This window comes from Aphelocoma coerulescens, chromosome 2, assembly GCF_041296385.1.
Source record: "Aphelocoma coerulescens isolate FSJ_1873_10779 chromosome 2, UR_Acoe_1.0, whole genome shotgun sequence".
In the NCBI taxonomy this organism is placed as follows: domain Eukaryota; kingdom Metazoa; phylum Chordata; class Aves; order Passeriformes; family Corvidae; genus Aphelocoma; species Aphelocoma coerulescens.
Window position 1 is genome coordinate 99,105,972 of NC_091015.1, and position 23,703 is coordinate 99,129,674.

At 40.9% G+C, this 23,703-nt stretch overlaps 1 protein-coding gene across 8 annotated transcripts in view; it reads left to right on the forward strand.

Annotated features, from left to right (window-relative positions):
• FHOD3 (formin homology 2 domain containing 3) overlaps window positions 1-23,703 on the forward strand; it is a 378,731-nt gene that overhangs the window by 302,777 nt on the left and 52,251 nt on the right. For all 8 annotated transcript variants that reach the window (XM_069004140.1, XM_069004136.1, XM_069004132.1 and 5 more), the window contains 4 exons: window positions 1,926-2,140; window positions 8,063-8,374; window positions 12,116-13,005; window positions 19,436-19,594. In XM_069004140.1, the coding sequence (XP_068860241.1) occupies window positions 1,926-2,140; window positions 8,063-8,374; window positions 12,116-13,005; window positions 19,436-19,594 (1,576 nt within the window). The remainder of the gene's footprint in view (window positions 1-1,925; window positions 2,141-8,062; window positions 8,375-12,115; window positions 13,006-19,435; window positions 19,595-23,703) is intronic.

A 23,703-nucleotide genomic window follows, 5' to 3' on the forward strand; every position in this document is an offset into this window, starting at 1 on the left:
TTCTGGTGATGTGTTGCCATTGGAGTTGCTGTTCTGGTTCCCTTTTTTGTTTCAGTATAATAATCAGATACGTTTTGAAAAGTCACCTCGTGATGTTAATCTCTGCTTTGCTGGTTGGCGGTGCAGCACACAGCTACAGAAAATATTAAAGCACCTGAAAAAGAGCTGAGGACAATAAAACAATGTAGCTCTCCCCATTATAGAAGGATCCATCCAGATCTTTGTTGTAGTCTGTTGGCAAAGTGCAAAACCCCCTTGGCAGCAGCCAGCTGGGTTGTACCTGTTTGTGCCAAATAATCAGTTTGAATGGCTCTTTATGAGTCTGGAGTCCCATCTGCTCTGCTTGTGAGGAGGTGGAAGGCACTGTACGTAAGTGACCAATGTTCAAAGAAAGAGTGGCTTCATGAACTGTAACAAACATCATGCTGATGCCAGAGAAGGGCTTTCCCCTCTATTGAAAAGGCAAGATTCAGTCTCGAGAATTGGCTTCATGTTAGAACTGTAAACAGTTCCTATTTTATAACCATGCAAGTATGCAGCTTGTTATATTTTCATCCAGAGTCTGTAGGGGTTCTTTCTCTTGCAGAATTTGTTCAAAGCCTGTGCATACCTCTGGAGGAATAAAAGAAAACGAATTTGTTCTTCATTATTGCTGTTTGCAATGAGGCAAATTGCCTCTGAAAACACAAGGACTGCTCTTCAAAGACACATTTCTGTGCTCTATATGGATGTTTGCAAATGTGCATGCATGTGTGGCTACCATATGTACTAAGCATGTTTGTTACCACATATGGCTGACTTCTTTACCCTGCCTGCTTATAGTGCACCATCGTACACTAATTTTGGCTGTCAGTGATGCAGAAGGGGGGAGGAGAGGTGTTCACTGTTATGAAGTGTTTACAGCAGTGTGTTACAGGGAATGACCAGTGTTTCGGGGACATAAGCAGTAGTCTTGATTAACCTGTTTAATAGCTCACTTGTGGATAAGGCAAACAGTCTAAAGCCTGATCCAGCTGTACTCATGAATTTATTCCTTAGCAAATAATGGTGGATAAAATTAGCAGACATCTGGAACAAGCACATATTTAAAAGTTATTTTGGTCGAAATGTATAAAGCATACTATGAAGAATATGATTGGTAGCTGGTCTTAATAAACAGTTAGTGAGTTCTGCCTGCCTAAAATGCAAAACAGATGTATCTTTGTTCTTTTAAAGTGACTTTGATGAATAAACTACATGTGACGTCAGGTACAAGCTATTGGATGTCTGAGTCCGGCAGAGAAATTTTTCAGAATAAAAAAAAGAAACTTTCCATTGTAGGCTCTGGAGAGAACAAAGTGAATTCCAGTGCATTGCTCTCAGAGCAAATAGAAGCAGGTTCAGAGTCTTTAGATAGTCAGTCCAAACGTTTATTATTGGTATTATTTTCAGGGATATCTGTTTTTGTCTGCTGCATTTTCCTCTCCTTACAGCAAGTCTCAGATTTTGGCAATTTGCATCAGTATTGAGGGGCTCTGGGTCTGGAGGGGTTTTTTTTCTTCTTTTTGTTTTTTTTTTTTTCTCTCCCGTTTTAGTTTTGGGAGAGGGAGGGCTGAGAGGAGGAGGAAGAGGAGGAGGAGGGTGAAAAGGAGGACAGACAAATGCTTCCAAAAGGAGAAGGACTGTGCAGACAAAATACTCCATCTAAAGGTTCTTTAACTCTGCTGGTTTTTGCTTTTGTATTGTAATGAGCAATTTAACATTTTTCAGGGCAATAGTTTTTGCTTTTGTGTGCACTTTTTGGCAGATTGGGCAAGCAGGCAGTTCAGTGCTGTACCCCTTGTGTCAGGAAATCAGCTCATTCTCTGCAGGTGTTTCATCTATAAACAAGCATCAGCCACAGGCTTCTTTTTCTTTACGGAAACCCTCTGGAATTTAACTTTCAGATACAAATACTTGGAGAAGTTGGCAGCAGAGGAGTATGAGAAGGAGCTGAAGAGTCGGAGTGTGAGCCGAGGCAGAAGTGAGCTGTCCTTGAACCTGAGATCTCCTTCAGCTCCATCCTCACCTGTACCCAAGTGTGTCAGCCCAGCATCCATAGAGTCCCAGGAAGAGCCGAAGACCCCTTCCATCCCTTGTGGAACTCCTCAGCCCTCAGAAGGTAAGTGAAAAGGAGGGCAGGGGAAACAATGCTGGTTTCTCACAGCATTGTTGATTTCTCTTGGGAGGATAGTGGTGATGTTTGATGCGTGACTGCAAGAATATCATCTATGAGGTGCTGAAGTAAAGGGTCTTGTATTGTTCCATCCTGTCTTCCTGAATTTCCTATTCTTTTGCATTGATTTGGATATCATGTAATCTGTTCAATAATAGGATACACTGCTAATTGTTGCTATGATTTATCCTATTATTGTCTGTTGCTCTTCAAATGGCATAATTAGAAAATAGAGAATATAGAGAGTCTTAATTTTAGTGTCATGTTCCTTATATATGAGAAGTAGGCAAACTGTTCCTGCCAACAGATTTTGCATATGTGGATTCTCAAAAGAAATGCAACAGATGAATGCCAAGATTATAATAACCTTCCAGTAGAGCACAGGCTGAATGTGACAAACAGAAAAGGTCTTGAACTGAAGGCAGGGGGAGTGTGTTGATTATTTTTAATACCAAGAAAAACTCTTAAAATTGTAGCACAAGTCATAAAGGACTTAAAAGAGACCACAGACAATTAGTAAAAAGGAAAGTATAACCAGTGTTTGCACGGTTGGTTTGCTATCATATAATTCATTGGTGTGTACAGAGCAATGCTTTGTGTGTGTGTGTGTGATTCTGCCACTTGCATCATGTACCTCTCCTTCAGTCCACAAAACAACACACGCCATACAGATTTATATTTGCACCACATGATGTTGCATTAACACTGGGAGCTAGAATGCATGTTGAGGGCAAATTATCGCCATCACTCATTTTTATTTTATTTTATTTCCTGCTACATGCTATTGGTGATTAATGCATTTGTAACTTGCACTGCTTGGTTTTATGGAGTGTTATGGCTGGTAGCATGCTATAAAGCAAGGCAATTTGAGAAAAACGTTACAAATACTGAATGTTGCATACGTTTGTCCTCACCGTACTAAGTAGGTGAAGTTTATTTTACTTAGTTTTATATATTTTCCCAATTATATTCCCCAGTTTTCTTGTTTGGAACCTTAAGAGTCTCAGTAGAATCATTTGAACTTAGAAACCACAGATATTTTCCTCCAATATTGATAGACAGAAACATCCAAACACACATTTTATTTGACGCTATACTGCTTTTAGAGCAAATAAGCTGGATGTTTCCACCATTAGGATTTCAGAGCTGGGTAGGGAGCAAGTATCTCTTGTGATGATTATTTTAACATATTTCTCCTGGAAGCATTAAAAAAAATTGCAGCATGAAATGGAGCAGCACAATCCATTTGGAGAATACATTTAGAGCAGGTGTACAGGGCAGCTTCAGACAGCCAGAATATGGCAAAGCTATCAACATGTGGATAGACAGGACATCTCTACTAAAACTCCTGGCAATATAGTAGGCATTGGAGGGTAGCACCTGGATGCCTGGCAGATGGACCACAAGGAGAGAATATATGGATAGGGTAGGGTAGGCTTCCAGCCAAGGGCAGCTGCAGGCAGATGGCCAGGACAGAACCTGAACAGGGACCTGAAATCTGCATACTTCAGTGGGATCTGTGCATGGGGAATGGCTGCTTTTTCAGACCTACCAAAAGCATTGGAAAGGTCATAGGAAGTCACGAGCATATCGGTAGGACGCACCATCTGGAAGTCCATATCATTCCATATCTGCCAACAGAGGACAGGCTTAATATAGACACTGTGCCATGGTCTCTGTACTATTACCTGACTTCCTTATGCTTCATAATGAATTAAAATCTCATTTTTACTGTTCTTAGGAAGGGTTATGAATCCCACTTAATAGGTAGAGAAAATGAAGCATTAACTTGCTCAAGCGAGTTGTAGAAAAGCTGAAGCAGAGACATGGGCAGAACTCAGATTACTTGCACCCCAACAAGTTGCTTTTAACGTGGGGTTCATCATCTTCCCAAGCAGGAATGAAACAGCAGAAGGAAAACAGTTCCTTGGTTCTGTGCATAGGATGCTCTAAAGACTCTGCAAGAATGGTGTTAACACATGTGTGATATTCATCCACAGAATTCAGAACCTGAGGTCAAGGGTAAAGAGTGTTCATCTACTAGCAAAACAATAAGGGATTTTTGAAGCCAGATTTATTTCTTTTGTGCTGAAATATCCTGTGGCCATCCAGTATCTACTGGTATTAAGAAGGAAACAGATTCTGTCTGTGGAACTTTGTTTTACACTGTGAAATGTGCCAGTATCATTGCCCAATATAAAAATCTGGACTTATTGAGCTGAAGTGTTTTCTCATATAAAACAATTGGTTCCACTGAAGTAATCAAGTCTTGTAGGGCTTACTCTTGTAAAACTTGTGTTATGGCATTCAGAGGAAATGAAGGCAATCCCATAACTGCAAAAAGGAACTTAATTTCTTTTTTCAGAGCAGCTACTTACTCTTTTGTAATTTCATTGGAGAATATTTTGTGAAGTGCAAGTATGCAGTAAAGGAGGAGCAACAATAACTGAGACAACTCTGAAGTCAATCTACAAAGGAATTGCAGGTGAACCCTTCTTTGAAAGAAGCAGCTTTTTTAGCACATGAGGAAGCAAGCAGGCCAACCCAAGAGCACACTGTGGATAGTAGGAGACCTTCTGAACACACTGGTAGTTGAGCAGGGTTCAAATACTGCCCAAAGTATGACTGATGACAGCGTCTCAGCAGATGGGGAAGCACCAGAGCCTGAGCATGCAATGAACCCAGTGCAGCCTCAGTTGTAAATCCAAAGGAACCATGACACAGAAAGTCAGAGGAGGAACTGGGGTGGGGGGACAAAAAGGGATCATTTCTGACTGCATGAAGAAAGAGCCAGTTCACTCTGCACCTGTTCTTACCATCACAGGGAGTGGGAGGAAAAGACTGGAGTGAGAGTGAGGAGAGACAGGGTGTCCCTGCAGAATTCAGAGGAAGAGGAATCCTGTGCTGGAGGAGCTGAAGGGAGATAACAGCCAAGACTTAAGGTGATGCCTGAGCAATTGAACCAAGAGGTCTTGGGCAGACATAGACATTTTCAGACTTACTGTATGCATCCACAAGAGACACTCAGCATGTGTATCTCACACCTCCAAGTGGAAAGCAGAGAAAATATATGAGGATGTGATTGCTAATCTGTTAGCCTGACAGGGGATTAGATGTGGGCCCAGAGGGATGTTTGTTCTCTCTGAGGGCTTATAGGACTGGAGGGTTGAGTTCTTATCAACAGGATACAACATCTTGTGTCTGCTTCAAAGTTCATTTATAGTTGAGTATTAAAGGAAATGTCCAAGTCCCTCTACTGTATTATAAGTTCTTAGCCTTGCTTTTCAGAAGGGATCAGCTTACAAAGGTGTCATGCTCCTTAACATCTCAGGCACGCCTTCTTAGCTGCTGATGCTTTTTGATACGAACAGGCTTGCTTTCCTGAGCCTTTGCACTCTCCACCAGTAGAAGTCTGAAGACAGGGGACAGAGCCTGGTCTGTTATTTATTTCTCTTGCCACCGGTAGGGTTGCCACTTAGAGTAGTGTTTTGTTGGGTATGAAAATGGACCCAGTAGATGTGGGGCTGAAAGTTTGAGCTCATTTCAAATAGGCCACTATTAATTCACTGAGAATTGTATTTTTTACATCTTCAGAAGTTCTCATTTATATCACCACAGTGGATTACATGATGGAAATGCAAGTGATGGACACATGTCTAGCTTGCTGACTTTGTTCTCTTGATAGTGTTTCCTGGCAGATTTGATTTTTGTACTGCTTCCTAAGGGAAGTGCTGCTGGACTTAGCTCACTATTTTTAAGTGATTTGGCTTATAAGTGGATTGTTTGACATGATATCGAGAGAGAGACAGAGGCTGTCAAAATGAGTGTCAACATATCCTTGTTTTTTTCTAGTACTTAGATTTTGTCACTCCTTGAACTCAAAAGAACAGCCTATGTCAGTATATTGCTCTTAACTCTTTGTTATGTATTAGATTCTGCTAATTTGCTTCATATTTCTGGTGTGTGTGGAATATTTCTTGTTAGAAGAGTATCTGGAATTCTTTTGAACATTCAATTTTCTCAAGCATTTCTTACATCTCCCTGTAATCTCCTCTGACTTTTTCCTATTGAATCTTCAGTGTAGCTTCATAATGACAAAGGTACAATAAGCATTAGGAGTCCTGGCCATGTTTTAATCCGCTTCTTTCTCCCTCTGATCTGTTGGAGTTGACCTTTTTGGTTATTGCGTGATAGCTTTTTTTTTAGAGAGAGGTATCTAAAATTCATATGCCATTATGATTATTCATGGATGAATTGGTGACATCTGTATATATGGACCATTGCACCATGGCAAGCTGAGAATCTTTCATGCTAAAGTACCACATTAGTTCCAGGAACTCCTGAAGAATTCCTAAGCTTCCATCTCAGTTATAGTCAAATCTTGGCTTGACTTTAAAATGTTCTCATACTATACCTACACGCTGACAGCTCTGGTGAGAAACACATCACTGGGATTTGTAGTATCTGCCAACTTCTTGACAGTCCTCTGTAATTTTGATTCTCTCCTAGGCAGTGTCCAGGATACAGTCATAGGTAAGGTACATTTAGAGAAACGAGGCACGTGCAGAGGTGCCTGCATATCTAGTATTAGACTTTCAGGTGCTCTCAATGGAGAAGAATATGATCTTTGTTATTTTGGCTTATATTTACTTAGGATAAATCTACTTACCTGCTCAGTAGAGGACTGAAGTATTTGGATTGCATTCCAGTATTTCAGTGTGATACTTTTTTTTTTTTCCTTCAAAGGTTCATGTAGTTCCTGAAGAAAATCCCATTGTATTTCATGTAAGACAATGTGAAGTCCAGAAGACTCTTTTGCAATATTGTAATGAAAAATAGTTAACAGAGGGACAAAACAAATGTGACTTGGTCATTACAGTTCAGCCTCCCAACACAAGATTTAGTACAGAGGGAATTTGGGAAGTATGCAGAGCTAACATGCATGCTCATTTTTGCCACTCTTTGCATGGCCATTTCAGGTTTCAGAGAATTGTGAGCTGCTTGATGTGAACATGTGTGGATGCTCTTCAGTTTCTTTGCAGCATGCAGAGAATATTTGCATGTGAAAATCTGCTGTTACAGCTAAAAACCCTAAAGGTGAATGAATTCATTTCACTGGGAAAGCAGGGAAGAAGAAACCAAGTGTACTATCAACAGTATTTGCTGTGTGCCAACTGATTAAAAAGCTCATCGTATGCCAACCAATTGGAAACTAAATATGTGCCATAGGCCAAGCAGTTGGAAACTTTGCTCAGTTTTGATGTGGCTATTCTGAAGTAAATGTGCATGAAACAACATATGGTTTTTGTCAGCCAAATGTGTGACAGTGCCATTTCCAGACTGTGCCATTCAACTGTGTTATTAAAACTAATATTTGTATTTTTTTCGTTGAAGTGTTCGTCATCAGGTGAAAAAAGAATTCTTCCAGAACCCAAAGAAAATTCAACCAAAAGCCACAATCACCCTCCTTTTGGTTTTTTTTTTTTTCTTTAAATCTCTTCTTTCCTGGCTCTGTCTAGGCACTGAGTTGTCAATGCTCAGGTGAGATGCCCATTTTCTGCTGGTTTGTTCAGATCCTTGTGCGAGTCCAACACTGCAGCTGTGGAAGGAAGTATGTATAAAAATAGTGGGCTGGCTCCAGACAGCGAGTGAGGGGGCTTGCCAGGCCATTCTCATGTGCAATGCTGTCGTCACACAACATCCATCAGTCTGTTGCTCCCAATGTTCCTAAGCATGCTGTGGACTTGAGTTTTATTTTCTTTCCATAAGGCACTTGTACAGCGCTCACATCGCTCTCGTTTAGAGAGGTGAACCTGAGACGGCTCTGTTGTTAAGTGAATCTCTTTCTCCCATTGTTCTCTCCACCAGTGAGTGCCAGTGAACCCGAACCAGAGACAGAGACAGAACCAGAACCAGAACCAGAGCAGGAGGCTGAGGCTGAGGCCAAGCAGGGAACGGAGACACCCAAGGAAATAGAGGCTACAGAGGTGGGACCAGAGAGTGAGGTGGAGCAAGGACCAGAGAGAGAGCCAGAAGAAAGTGCAATACTCAGTGAAAAAGAGAGGCAGAATGAGGAAGTGAATGAAAAAGACAACTGTTCTGCATCCAGTATATCCTCAGCAAGCAGCACTTTAGAGAGGGAAGAGAGAGAGGACAAGTTAACCAGTGACAATGAAACTGGTAAAGTGAAGCTTTTTCAATAATGAAGGGTTTCTGGTGGAAAAAGAATGTTCAATTAGCAGCTCTGATATTGTGTTAATTAGCTAACAAACCCTTTGCACCTATCTAAGACTTTCTTCACCATGGCCAAGTCTTGTCTACTCGCTGCTTGGACATCTAGACTTTATTGGGGTTTCTATGTTTGAGGGACAGTAGGGCCTTGATGAAATGAAGTTTCATTTGATTTGAGATCATTTTCTTCCCCTAAGATTAGTATATTAACTATTGAATTACCACGTTGCAGAGACTTGCATCTCTAACTCCTGGAGCATTTATTTGGGTTTTCTGTACATAAGTCAGCGAGACAAGGGGCTGTGCTGACATGATTTGTCATGAAGTTCCAGATACCTTTTCTCATCTTTCTAGGGGAAAAGGAAGAACAGCGAGGGCTGAGATGTTTGTTCCTTCCCTTCAGTTCTTCTGTCTTGGTCAGGCTTCAGACAGCAGAGAGAGATACATAGGAGCTATTGAAGATAGGTCTAGGCTGTGTCCATCTTTAGCTCATGTGGAGGAGGCACATGAAGTACACCTTGTCTGGAAAAGACCAGTTTTGTGGTGCTGAGGGATTCTAGTCAAATACGCCACCAGGTACCAGCCTGCAAAGGCCCGGCCTGGGAAACACATTAAGTACCAAGTTTCTGCCCAGAGAGATAATGATAACCAGAGTTCATCATGCCACCCAGGCAGGGAGGGAATAAAAGGCAGACTTTGACTTTGTTGATTACTCTTTTCCCTTTTTATAGTGAGGTAAAGGAATGTAATGTAATTAGAGCATTGGATTCCCACGTTTTCTGTGCTCTGAGCCATGGAATGCATTGTCCCACATTTTCTAAATTCTACAAGATGTGCTTCACAGTGTGAAATAGTCCTGCTCTGTCCTGAAAGAAGAGGGGTGGCTCTGAATCCCAGCGATTACCTCATAGACACAAACTGTCAGATTGAACTGTTCAAGTTTAAATCTGTCACTTTTTTTTCTGGGAAGCATTACATGAATTATATTCTAAATTTAAGAGCTAATTTCTTTTCAGTCAGCACCAAGATTGAGTTACTTAGAATGCTGTTGTTCTCATAAAGAATGTAGATGGATATATGTGTAGGAAGGGCAGGGGAAGTATCACAGATGAAGGATGTTGTTACACTGTGGCATAGTCCAAGATAGTCCAAATCCAAATAAAGGAGAGCAGTTGCAGGTTTTTTCTCCTTTTCTTGTCTGTTACCGATCTGTTATCACTCCAATTTAAAGTCTCCATGTACTTTTGTTAAAAGCTAAGAAATGTACTCTTATTAAAATCAACATCTTAAAATTGTCCTACACTACCAGTAGACCAAAGATTTCTTTGGTAGTGCTGTGTAGGAGGTCTCATGTAGTGAATTGTTTGCTCTCTAGTAGCTGAGGAGTTTTTGAAAGCAAACAAGAGCACTTTCTTCAGCAGTTCTGAGATTCCCGACATGCATTCTGCCATTTATGAGATGGTCCATTGGTTCTGCCCAGGTGCATTGAGGACAAAGCCCTTGGTGCAGGCTTCTTCATTAGCCATCCTGCCAAATTTGGCTTCCAACAAGTCTTGTTTCTCCAATGGTATTTCAAAGCTTTACCTGTGGAGAGGAGGGCAGAAGAGGCCACCAAGGTAGCAAGAGTCTTCATAGCAGTGATCTTTGATCAGCTTGGACAATTGGAGGCAGACTTGGGGAACCGAAATTAGAGACTGTGTCTGCGGAAATTCCGATGAGCAGTTTTCCAAAGGAATTAAACAATGAAGGATTCCATCTGGTGAAACTGAGAGCAGGTAGATCATGTGGGGTTTGTGGGATGGATCTTGGGAGCCATCTTGAACATCTTTGAAAGAAAGGCTTGGAATAGGGGGAAATCCTCTGTGAGGGCACAGCTGGGTAAAATCAATGGTGTGGGAAAGGAGTTGTCTAGTGACATTGTCTAGTGAAACTACCTCTGAGAGAAATCTAACAGACTGCCTCAGGTGACATGTATTGGTAAGAAAGCAATCCCATGGATTAAGTCTGAGGAAAAATGAGCAGATCATGGAAGCAGTCAAGCTGCCTGCAGGAAAGTAGGTTGTATCCATTTCTGAAAAAAATCTTCCTTTTGTCTGGGGTTAAACCTCTGGACTGATTTTAAAACATGGTTTAGAGCTTGATCTAAATAGAGGCAGGAGTCACTGCTGTCCATATGCTTTGTGCTGCAGGACCCTACATTTTAATGCACTGTTGTTTTAAGGGAGGGGAGGCAGGGAGTTCTGGGGCTCTGAATGTAGATCTCACCAAGAGGATACCTTCTCAGAGCACGGGACTAGATGTTGTGGTAAGAAAGCAACTCCATTGACAAAGGAAGCCGTAAAAGATATTTAAAACTATAAAGTACTGAAAAAGGTGGGAGCGTAAGTGAAGAAACAAAGATAAAATGGGAGTTAAAGAAAAAGGGCAACCAACAGGTATGAAAGAAAATCTTTAACCACAAGGACCTCCCAAAAAAGGCAGGCTAGCGATCAAAGTAAAATGATGAAATAAAAGAAGCAGAGTTTATGAAAAATGTATTAATAAAATGTGTAAGGACTATGGGGAACAGAAGGAATTCCATACAGGAAATACAGTAAGTGTGAAGAATTATCATTGTTGCATGTTTAATCACTTTATTTGATGCCCACTGGAAAAAGGAGCACCATAATTTTTAGACACATTATCCACATTGGTTAGCAGTATTAAATTCAGGGAAATGGAGTCACAGAGACGCTTACATCATATATTTTTACAGTTTGACCACTATAATTTGTTATTTATGGTGCTGTCTCAAACATGGTATTTTGCATATTATTGGTGAGAAAAGCAGTAGTCAGAAAGATGAAGCTTCATTACAGTGACATGTTAAATGACTGTGATGTGGGAAGGCCAATAGTCTTTCAACACTGTCATATAACAGGGAGGGTAACAGTGGTTATTCAGCAGCATGTTCAAAAATATTTTATAAAGGTTCTCATATTATAAACAACTTTAAAAATCTTCATTATACTTACACTCACTGAGTTGCCCTGAGAGCTGTACCCTGGGTATGCAGCCTGCCTTGGAATTCCAATAGTCCATGTTGTGAAGATGGCCCAGGTACCCCGCCAGGGGGTTCTGAGGAATGGCCGGGTCTGAAAACTGCCCTTCCCTAGCTAGCAGGGTGGTAGGAGGAGAAGTAAACAGCTGCATGTTGACCTTGACATCAGGCAGGAAAGATCTCTTTCATATGGAAATTTTCCTGAGGTTGTTCCAGTACGTGGCCAGATGAAGAATATGATAACCTATTTTGTGTCATTACCATTATATTTAAGCCCCATTCTGGAATACTAAAGGTTATGAGAATTTGTGCACTGTATAAAATGAGCTGAGGTAGTAAGCACAAAGTGAAATTTGACATATTTCAGGAGAAACCTGAACATTCAAATCCTCAAAGTTACATAGTCCCTTCCAAGCTACCTATTATTCTTTACTCCCCTTCCATTTTTGAGAATTACTCCCAACCCATCAAGATCAGGCCATGTATCAGTGCTGTATCTTATTTCAGAAATTTGACAGTAACTGCTTACCCAGTTTCAGACTAGTCGTACATGCATCCCCCAAATGGTTTTTCTGGGGGGGGGTTGAAGAGTGTTCTTGGTGCTCTGACTTCCTTCCCTTGACTTCCCATCTCTGTGTGTGTGATTGCAGGTCCATGGTCACAGACCATTCAGGATGCTGGTGTGAATGAGCAGTGCAGCAACATCCTCAACAACAAGCGGTTTATGCTGGACATGTTGTATGCGCATAACAAAAAGCCCAAAGATGAAGAGGAGAAGGAGCTGGAGGCGAAGGAGGAAAAGAAGGAGACGGAGGAAAGCGAGGAGTCACTCACTAGCCTAGCCAGCAGGATCTCTATTCTTCAGGCCACAAAGCAGGGCAAAGATGAAGGTGTCAAAAAGATGGAGATTGGAAATCTGGACAACCAAGGCAGTGTGAAAGCCTTTGCAGAAAAATTTAACAGTGGTGATCTGGCTAAGGGGACAGCAGTGCCTGAAGATGAAATCAGTGAACAGGTCCCCGAGAAAACACCAGCACAGACAAAGAAGGAATCTGATTACATCTGGGATCAGCTCATGGCTAATCCTCGAGAACTTAAAATCAAAGACATGGATTTTACAGACTTGGGGGAGGAGGATGATGTAGATGTGTTGGACATGGATATGGGTCCTGGGGACTCCCTTGTTCCCCCTCCTCCACCTCCACCTTCTTTTCTGGGTTTGCCTCCTCCACCACCTCCCCCCTTGTTTGGATGTCCGCCTCCACCTCCGCCCTCTGCTAATTTATTGGCTCCTCCTCCACTGTTCAGCACTCCTCAGGGTTTAGGGTCACCCCAGGTTTCTAGGGGTCAGCCAGCATTTATAAAGAAGAAGAAAACCATCCGTCTGTTTTGGAATGAGGTACGGCCATTTGAGTGGCAGTGTAAAAACAACAAACGCTGCAGAGAATTCCTGTGGTCGAAACTGGAACCCATTAAGGTGGACACTTCCAAACTGGAGCATCTCTTTGAGTCTAAGTCCAAGGAACTGCCTGTCACAAAGGTACAGCTTGTATTCAGTTTGCTGTTTTTCTGCTATTGTATTGGTATTCATTCTGAATTAGATCTAGGTGATTTATGTTGTTTATATTAAACCAGTGGAAATTACTGGATGTGTTTCTAGCTTGGCCTATGACGGAAGATATTCCATGGCCTGACACTAGAGATGAGCCTAGGGCGTTGTACCAAGTTGCCCTCCTGTCTCAGGTCTACCAGTTGTGGGATATCACTGCAAGTGGCAAATACCAACAAATTTTACATTAGATTGTCCATAGCTGAGTGCCAAAGTAGTTATTGGAATGTGAAATACTTTCTGTCACATTCATAAAAAGGTCACAGTGTGGTGACTCATATCTGTGTATTTGACAGTTCTTCACTTGGTAATATTTTCCTAATCATTATGTGGAAAGGTTAGAATATCGGACTGGATCTGCTGTGTGCTTTGTTCTGAAGGATCAAATTATCAGCTGGACCAAGTTTACAGCTGAACTCTGCAGGGGTGTTGGGTTTTTGTTTTATACTGGTGAACAGGCCTATTTTAAAACTTTAATTTATGCAATGTGGCAATTTTAGGATGGAAGCTGGCACAGGAAATACCTCTGTAGCTAGGATTCCCTCTTCCTCAGTATTGTTATAAAATAAACTCCCAAAGGCTCATGACATGGCTGTTTAACATTAGAATCAACAACAAAAGGAAGCTTTTTATAGTTACATTTAGTAGGAATTTAAAGTAGCATTAAAAAAGTTATTAGCCTGAACATTTGTTTTTCATGGCTACATAAACTCTTTTTCTTCTAAGCAGCATAATTGGTATCAGGGAAACAATGTTTTTTTCCAGTTAAAATGATAGTAAAAAGTGTCCATCTCTCTTAAAATAAATGAATTGCTTGTGTGTTTTCTCTGTATGCTATATATCTTATAGTAACATAAAATGCAGTCAGCACCTTGAATATTTTACTTCTCTTTTTCTAGAGAAAGTGATTATATCTATTATGTATTTTAGATATTATTGTTTGCTCCTCCTCTGGGGAGTCTGGATGTCTCTCAGTAAAGGGTCTCTGTGTCACTTGTCCAGTTTATTAACTCAAAATTTTCTAACAGTCATTCTTGATCTTCTTGGCCAAGTGGAAACGTTGCAATTCCTATAATCAAGCGCCCAAGTACCTAGCAAGCAACAGGTGTATACAGAGATGGCTCGTTTACATCCTGCCATCACTTTTTTTAGCTGAATTTTTTTGTGACACAGATGCAGGTAAACCTGAAGTGTATGGTGTAGCACCTTTAAAAACACATTCAGCTGATTGTTCATCTGGCCAATGCTGAGATTAATTTCTCTCTCTAATTCCTCTTCTGCTGAGGAAGGAATGCTGGTGACGTCGTGGCGTGCTACTCCTCATCTCTCTCCCTGTAAATACAAATCTGCCACAGATGGTTCATAGTTGGAAGGAATGAGAGCATTTTCTTAGATCCATAAAATATTTAATTCCTCGAATTGAACGTGGAATGATGACATATTTGCCATTTCCAAAATTTAGCTTTGTGCTAAGTGCCAGCATTGTAATGGAGCACTCTGGCTGATTCTTAATCTTTTTTTCTCTCATGAAATTTTGATAAAATGTAAATTGTTGGAATTATGACTTGTTTACTTTTCCAGTCAATCATCGTGCATGTTCCCAAACTACCCTTGGCCATTTTCCCTCCCTCACACTTGCTTCTCAAACCTGCCTGATGCTTTGGCACAGCTTTTGGCTTATGGCTGGAAGATGAGTGAGCAGGTTTCTTTGAAATTAGTGCAAGTCTGAGAAGTGATTTAGGTGACTGCTTTCCCCTTGGCGTCTAATAACTGCTCTCTGCATGAGACACTGTACTTTTGGCTCTCTTTCCACCCTGTCCCATAACACAGACATAGAAGTCTCATTGTCTCATTGCAGAGAAGACAATGGGGACCGAGGAGTACGGTAGTAGAACTCTATGCAGACTTTGGAAACTCCTGCCTGGTTTTCATGAACACCAGCAAATCTTCCAGAGGAGGAGATGGTCCTTAGATCAAGTCAGAGTGGGAATAATTAAGCAGACCACTGAATCCGTAAAAGACTTGAGGTTTGGTACAAAGATTGCACTCAAATTAGGATAGCTCTCGCTTTTTCCAGACTGCTTGGTTTATTTCCAGAGAGCACATTCCCCGTTGTGTCTAGTTTCTCCTGTCCAATGGCTGCAATCCAAAACAGGTTTATTCTATAATATCGTAAAGTCTGACTCACAGCTCAGTTGGTTCAGCTGAAAAAAGAGTGCAGAGCAACAAATCAAAAGTCAAACCTCCAGATTTCATAGCAAGAGATGGAAGTAGGTGCATGGAAAAGGAACAGTCCAGAAGGATGAGAGGAAAAGCAAAGTCAGGGTGTATAAGGGGGGGCTTGGCTCTATCTTGTGCTTATGCTCTCTCATACAGCTGTAACCAATTTTACTCCGGTTTCTAATCCTTCACTGTGATTTCCACAACACACAGCTATAAACAGCTACTTCCTGGCTCATGAGAAGTTTTTCATTAAACACAATAGACTGTAATAAAATAAAGTGGATTTTAAATTGTAGGATATAATACAGGATTTTGGGGGCTGGGACTGGGAGAGAAGATTCCTGATTTTAGGAAAACTTGTGCCACACTGAGAAACTTGCACAATGATTTTAGTTAGTGAAGCACCTTTAGTTGCAGATGGTTTATTTTTTAGAATAGAGCACCACTGCATTATATTTGCCAATAGAAAGAGTGATCAGGTATCTCCTCCAAGCCAGTCTAGTATTTCCTTCCTTCTCACTCCACCAAACAAAGCAGGTATTTTGGCAAAGTACTTCTAAGTGTTTACTTTTCTGTGAAGAGCAATGAAAACATGCAGACACTCCTGAATCAAATGCTGTTGTTTCAGCCCTTTTGCCATCCACTTGGTTTTGCATGAATGTATTATTTTGCCGATTCACGTATACCCTGTAGGACATAGTGATTCATCATGGGCCCACAGACATAAAAATTAGTAGGAGAGAAAAATGAAGGAATCTGTTTTCATGTACACATGTCTATACATGCGTAGACACATATTCCTTTTGAAAGAATTTGTTGCAATTTCAGTAAATGCCAAGTCATAAATGTGGATCAGAATTTCTGAAAAACATTACATACATATATCCTGGAAAAAGTCAGTGGCAGCTGAGTGATTCCATTTTAAATCTCCTGTATTAAATCCTTGCTAATTGAGATAGAAATTTAAAAAAAAAAGAAATAAAAAAGAAAGCCATCTCACTATTAAGGGAGATTTTTTTGTACTACTGATGTAGATTTTGCAACTTTAAAAGCAGGACATACATCTGAGCTGATGCTCATATATAATTATTTATTGATATGACCACTTGAAAAATTTTTAAATTTTTCTGCTTCTCATATTAATTAAAGCAAAGAGGCATTTTTAAGGCTACATTCTCATCAGACTACAAATCACATTCTGTGGGATGGTAATAGTTTTTAAATAATCCATTTGGACTACCTAGTCTTCAGCAGAGGCAAGGGAATGTGGCCAGTTAGGTCTTCTAAAGGTGTAAATTCACTGTAATTGTTAATAGATTGCAGAAGTGTTTGTTTTCCACAGATTATACTACCTGGTATGTTTGTATTTTATAATTACTTTTGTTATTACATTTAATAATATGGTCTATGTAGTATTCAGAAGTTCAGGGATTACACTTCATACAGATACTTTAAAATATAAAATCAAATGCAGTAGTTCACTGTTCCCTCAAGCATTTTAAGTCATTTTCTGAATGAATTTATGAAGCATAGATTAAAGTCACCGAATATTGTAATAGAAATTAGTAGTTGTAGCTTATTTTAAGTCAGAAACTTCCACATGTGCAATTCCATTGCAGACAAAAAGCAATTCTTTTCCTAGCAGTAAGGTAGTAAAGTTCATAGTAGTAAAATCTTTCTCTTTTCTTCATCCTTTTATTTATTTGGAAATGATTTCTTTGGAAGTCAGATGTCGTCCCCAGAAGGGACTTAAAATCTCTTCAGCCCCTGTTTTTGAAAAGGGTTACTCACCCCAACATTTTATATCCCACATGCAGTTATAGCTCTGGAAAATACCTCCATGCACACATGCCCTGTGCAGCTCATCTGTCTTTCATAACTCATTGTTAGGGAGCGTGTGCACTGTTGGGATTGCAATGATCCCGGCCGTGAGCGTCCTGTGCCCCCCAAATGAATATGTCTCTCTTGTCAGACTTGGAAGCCTAAAAACAGAGCTCCAGATTTGAGGCTTACTTACCCATACCACATGTGGGAAGCCTAAATTTAACTCCTTTCCCCTGGCCTTTTCCTTTCTGCATAAATTCTTTGGAGCTGTGTAATTCAGTGTTCCAAAGGACAAGGTAAAAAGTGGTTTAAAAAAGGCTTAGTGCAATACAAGCTCAAGAGGAAGCAGTCTCTGGTGAACCCTGTTTGGTTTTAATGTTGTCTTGGCCACTAACTGTGGTCCTGAAAATGTGATTAGTGGCTCCAGAAGTAAAAGTTATTGCTTTAAAGGAGAAACTGCATCTCACATCCTTCAGGTAGCTCCCCAAAAACAAGAGGAGTCCCTTGCTCAAAAAAGGGAAAGTTCAGGAAGGCTTTGGGGATACTTCTAAGGCGTTAAGAGATTGGTTCTGACAGAACTGATAAAAAAACATTGAAAACAGATGTTATCTTTGCTCTCCTAAAATTTGTCCTGTTTACTGCAAAATTGTTGTTTCTTTCTAAGTTTAAAAAAACAACCCTCTTATTACTTTCTCAGATCATACACATGTGGTATTCCCCAACTCCTGTAAACAGCACTTGCCTTCAGTCCCGTGCATCCACAGAAGTTGCATCATACCACATTAGTCATGCTGGTATGATGAAAGGACTGTGGTAGCACACACAGGTGCTGGGCAAGCTGCAGGAATGGGTGGGCAAACCTCTTCCTGTGCAAGAAGGTTCTGAGCTATGCCAGAAAAAAGTATCTTTGTAATGATACAGCTGCATTCCCCATTATGGGCTGTCCACAGCTGAAGGTGCTTTGATGAAATCACATTTACTAACTTCCAATTCAGAAACAGGTAGGCCTGGCAGAGGGGTGCTTTTTGTCTCGCTGGCTGTGGTGCAGACCCAAAGAGAGTGAAGAACAACGCTCCGTAGTCTAAAAAACAATCCTGAACACAGACTGAGACTCAGGCAGTAAGTCTCCTCCTGGGCTTTCCCCAAATCCACAAGAGATGCAAGACTGATACATCATTGTGCAGGACTTCTCCTTACACTCCTGTGCTTGACGGCATTCCTTAGCCTGTCTCTGATATGGCAAAGGAAGAAGAACCACAGAAAACATGCTTACAGTGTTCACATATATGCAGAGGAAGGAAAAAACCCAGAGTATGAGGAGCAGAGTCCTCTCACCTTTCAGCTACCCAGCATGACATCCATAGTTACCAAAGAGACACCTTCTAGCATGGGATGATGAGAGAGAGAAAGAGAGGCATGCTGAGGTGTAAAAGCAGAGACCACATTCAAGACTACATTATGCCATATAAGTGGGTTTTGAGTCCCCTTGCATAGTTGGTTCACATTTTGCCACTATAAGGATGGGGAGAAAGAGAAAGAAATTCCTTGGGTCTACTCTAGAATGGAATTTAAAACATATGTTGCCAGTTCTTTGTGATTTTATTATTATTTATACTGGAGGTAAGATCCAAGAACAGGGATAGTCTCAAATAAAATTTTGAAAAAAGCATGAGGGTTGAAATTTTTCTGCATCTATGAAGAACTTGACAGACATATCATGAGCAGCGAGGTAGAGTAACTTTCCCCTGGCAGCTGGTGGTCAGAAAACCATGCCAGTGCCTCCAGAAAGGCACCTATGGCTCCTTTGCCAGTGCCGGAGGTGGATTTATAACACGGGAGAATGCTGGCAGGCACATGGGAACTACTCTATTTCCCAGCCAGCCACACGAGTGAGAGAGGGTCCATATTAATGCATCCAACAGGGAATTGAGCCCTGGAGCCCTGGGCTGCCCAGCTGCTGCCCCACCAGTCCTGTGCGGGCCAGTCCTGCTGCACAGCAGAGCTCTGAGCTGGCAGAGAGAGTTTCAGGTGTTTTTCAGACTGGCTCCTGCCCCAGACTGTCCCATGTGAGGACTGCTGTGTCAGACTGTCTCTGCTTTGCACAGCAGCATTCAGATCTCTGACTGAATCCTGGCAGCTCATGTTGATAGGATAAGGATGATCCAGAATTCAGCTTGTTTTGATGCCTACAAATAAATTAGATTTACATTCAGTGTCAGCTTTCTTGAGTGGGGGAAGTCATTGGTGAAAGGAGTGACTTTTCCTTTATAAAACAGATCAGAGGAATAATGACCTTGTTCTCCTCTTTACCAAGAAAACTGCTGCGGATGGGAAGCGACAGGAGATCATTGTGCTGGACTCAAAGCGAAGCAACGCCATTAACATTGGCTTGACTGTGCTGCCCCCTCCCCGCACCATCAAGACTGCTATTTTGAACTTTGATGAATATGCCTTAAACAAGGAAGGAATAGAGGTAAGAAAGAATAGTCAATGTCTTCAAGTCTGCATTTTCAGTACTATTTTTTCCCATGTTGCCTATGGTACAGGCCAGACTGGTCATGGAAGAGGGAGAAGGGGTGTATTATGTCATGTCTGAGTGTGGAAATTTGTGAAATTGGTGCAGTGGGCTCAGAAGCATGAAGAATCATGAGGCTGGGCATGCTCAGTGATCATTGATTATCTGCTTTGTTTGAGTAGCAGTGGTGTTAATTCCTGTCAGGTTTTTCAGAGTATTATCTGAAGCTTGACTGAAATATTGTGAGCAGCAAAAATAGGCAGTGAGTTACTAAGGCTGATGCAACTGGTACAGGGTTCAATAAATTTCATGCCCAGCTAGCTGTTGGAGTCATTCTAGATTGTATATCTAATGGAAAACAAATACAGTGACTAGTTTTGCCCAGAATAGCATTTCTGTGTTACTGTTGTTTGAAGAAAAGCAGTTGGTATAAAGATTACAGATGATGTAATTTTTACCACTACACGTTTGACTTTGCAGATATTCTTACCAAGATCCAAGATGAGCTCTGTTTATTATTTTTTTTATCAAAACATTTTTCTTCTATGAAGTGTAAAAGAAGCCTGTGGCTCCACTGTTTTTTTCATTATGGTTGTATTCATTTCATTTTTTTTTTTTTCAGTAAGCCTGTATCATCTAGTAAGAGTAATCTGCACAACTACAAATCTCATCCAGTGGCTATCAGAGGTCACATATTAACTCACAGTCACCTTTCAGTGGTTTGGCACTGTGTTTCATTATTCCCCCCTTTCCACCTTCACCTTGCTGACTACAAAAGAAAATGAGGAAAGCTTCCTGGAATGGAGTTGCCAACAGTTACATGCAAAAGAAATGCTTAAGGCAAAAGATCCTTCTAGCTAGAAGGCAAGGCCTGATTTATCCCTGCTAGAACATAGTTTCTTCTCAAAGCTGTATTACTTATTTTCTATATGCCTACTTCACTTGTTTTATGAAGGTGACAGATCACTCTAAAAAAGTAATTTTTCATGACCCAGCCCATGTACCCACCACTGCAGTCTGCACTACTAAGCTTTAAAGTGTTGGAGAGAAGTACCCCTCCAGCTAAGCCCAACTCACAGACAGCCAGTTAGATCTCAGTGCTGTAGGCAGTGTTTCCATACATCCAACATAAAATGGCTGACAAAGAAGAACTTCACTAACTTCTCTGTATCGTCTCCTATGAATTGTGTCCTTCTCTGGCTTCAGGTACTCTGCACAGCTTGCCTTTTCCACTGCCAGCATTTGTCTCTGGGCTGCCCATCTGCCAGCCACCTGCTGTGGTGTCCACAGCTGTGCTTTGTACCACCCTACCTTCCTTTGGGCGGCCTTTCCATTAGCTGCCAGGAACCCATAATTTCATCTAAAATATATATGAAAGTGGATTTCAGTTTGAAGAATTCAAGAAACCAGGAAATTGTACACTGCTAATATACTTGCCCAGTGCTAAAGAAAAGGTTTCTGAGGTCTGTCCCCACAGCTTGAAGCTAAGGATGCGAGTAATCCTAATGTGATCATTCAGGTATTTGAAATCAAAAGAAAGGATAAGTGCAGCAGAGCCCAAGTACTTTGCACTTTGAGGAATGAAGTCTTGATTGGCTGGAAAGGATGATGTCCATGGAGGAAAGAGCTTTTTTTCCTCAATTATATATATTTATTTACTTCTTATCAGGTAGAACCCTACACTGAATTCAGATTCCCTTTCCCAATCCCAAATTACAGATTTTTCTTATAGCATGTTACAGAGCCAGACCTCTATAGTGATAGAGAGGGCTGGATTGAGCTGTGCAGAATTGGCAGGTAGCACACAGGTTGACACAAAAAGGCATCATTGTGAGTCCCACTGTTTGCAGCAGATCCCTGCCTCAGTTTTCCATACTGTTCCTTTGGCCTACAGTGTAGACAAGCTTTGTTTCCTGTCTCTCTTTTCTCTGTTCATTGGCTTTAGCCCTAAAGTTAGTGTAGAGGGAAGAGAGGTTGTCGTTTCAGTCTAGATTTTTAGCAAGTTTTCTGGTTTTAGAAAGTTTTCTAAATGCAAGGAAATAATTGGTAGCCACTTTGAATGAATCAGTAATAATGTAAGAATCAGCTTCATTTATTAAAAGTCCACCAATAATACAGCAATTTTTAATATAATGTAATTGATAGGTTATCTGTGGGTTGATCGAGGCAGGATTGGTATGGAAAAAAAAATTATGCAATTTGCCGAAGTAAAAGAATTGTATCACAGTAGGTACTCGAAAGCCTTTCTGCACAGTAATTGTCTAGAAGAGCTGTCACATCCAGTAAGCAGAAGAGAGGTATGTGAAGAGAGCAGGAAAAGAGATGTGTGTGGTGACAACATAACATTCACTGCTAAAATTGCAGAGAAGCTATAATTTAGGATCGTCTTCAGCTTTTGTCAGATCCAACACAGAGCAGAGCACCAGTAGTGTGAAAAGTCACCTGAGCCATCCTTTGCCTTGGCAGTGAGCTCTGTGCTGTGTCCTTTGCTGAGGAGCATTGCCACTGTCACGAGAGTGTGTGTGTGGCTTTAGTTCTGCACCTTGGTGGATTAAATGGAACCTTAAAACTGACCTTAGTGATTCCTTTAAGGACAGTAGACTGAGGCAGTGCTGGCAGTAGTGCTAGCAGCAGGGCAGGGGTGCAGTGGGCTGCAGGCTACAAGTTTGTGATAGCCAAATTCATCATCAAGTCCACAGATAGAGCAGTAGGTCCAGTAGAGCCTCCATTGCTGCCCTACATCCTGCTGAATGCTGCTTTGCTTTTGACATTGAACTCGTTAGTAATTCATACTTTATTTTTTAACTTCAAAGATATAACTAAGTGGAAAAAAATCCTCCAGTTGTTTTAAAACCCACTCTTCCTAAGTATGTTTTGTATTTTTAGGTTTTAAAGTGGTTAGGTACCCCTGAGATGTGAGAAAAGGCAGAAAGTGGGGCCATGACACTAAAAAGGCAGATATAGTGCACTTAGTATGCAAAGCAGGCACTGTTTAAGACGTATTTTCAGAGGAATGCATGTTGTGTGTTTGCAAGCATGAGCCAGTCCAGCTAAAAAAAAATTTTGCCACCTTACATTTGCCAAAGTGTTTGTGTTTTCCTTTCTTTGAAAGCTTGGCATTTGCTGTGTTCAAACAGCTTGGAGCTCGCTGCAGAATAAAGAACTGCCTCCTTAGCATGGACAAGGTCTTGCTCTGAGTTATGCAAAAGAGGCAAGCTTAAAATCCTGGCACGTAATTCTTATTTATCAGAGGCAACTACAGGAAAGGAGTCTAACAAACCAGTCCTTGGTGTTTGTCTGTAGCGAAGGAGATGAGTGGATCCCTCTATAAAGGGCTGCTCAGTAAGGAAATGTGGATCAAAACCAAATTATACCAAAAATCATGATTGATTTAGCAGAGAAAAATTAGGGTAGGAAATTAGCATGTGTTGTTTTCTGCTTTACAGTATAGCTTTGTGATGCTATGCAGTGTTGATTGCATTAGTAGGTATGGTTTTTAGTAAAACTTTGAAATGAAAAAACCTCTACAGGCGTGCTACACCTTCCATACCCGTAATAAGTAATTCGAAGTCTAGGTGTCTGGAGTGGCTAGGTAGCTCTGAGATGTCAAAAGGGGTAAGAAATGAGAGCTTGGTGTTAAAAAGCCAGATGGTGACATGTATAAACAAAAATCAGAATTTGATTTTTGGAAACAAGTAAGGTATTTACATTTTTATTCTGATTGTTGACATGGTACATCAACATTTGCAGTTTTCAATTTGTTCAGCTAGTGCTTTGTAAGAGTGTGATGGGATGTTTCAAATGATGCTAGCTCGTGTGACCTGAAAGAACACCTTTTTTCACAAGTCTAGACAGAAGAGGGAAAGACCTCAGTGGTACCTTTCTGGCCAGACACCTACAGTCAGCATATCACAACCCTAATCTCTTTCAGACTTTATTTAAAGAAAAAATGCCACACTTTCTCTCCTTGCAGCAAACCAAAACATCATCTGGACTTTCTGTGACCAGCAATGACATGTTCACGTATTTCTGTCGAGAGTTGAGGAAGCAGAGTGGTCTGACTGAGG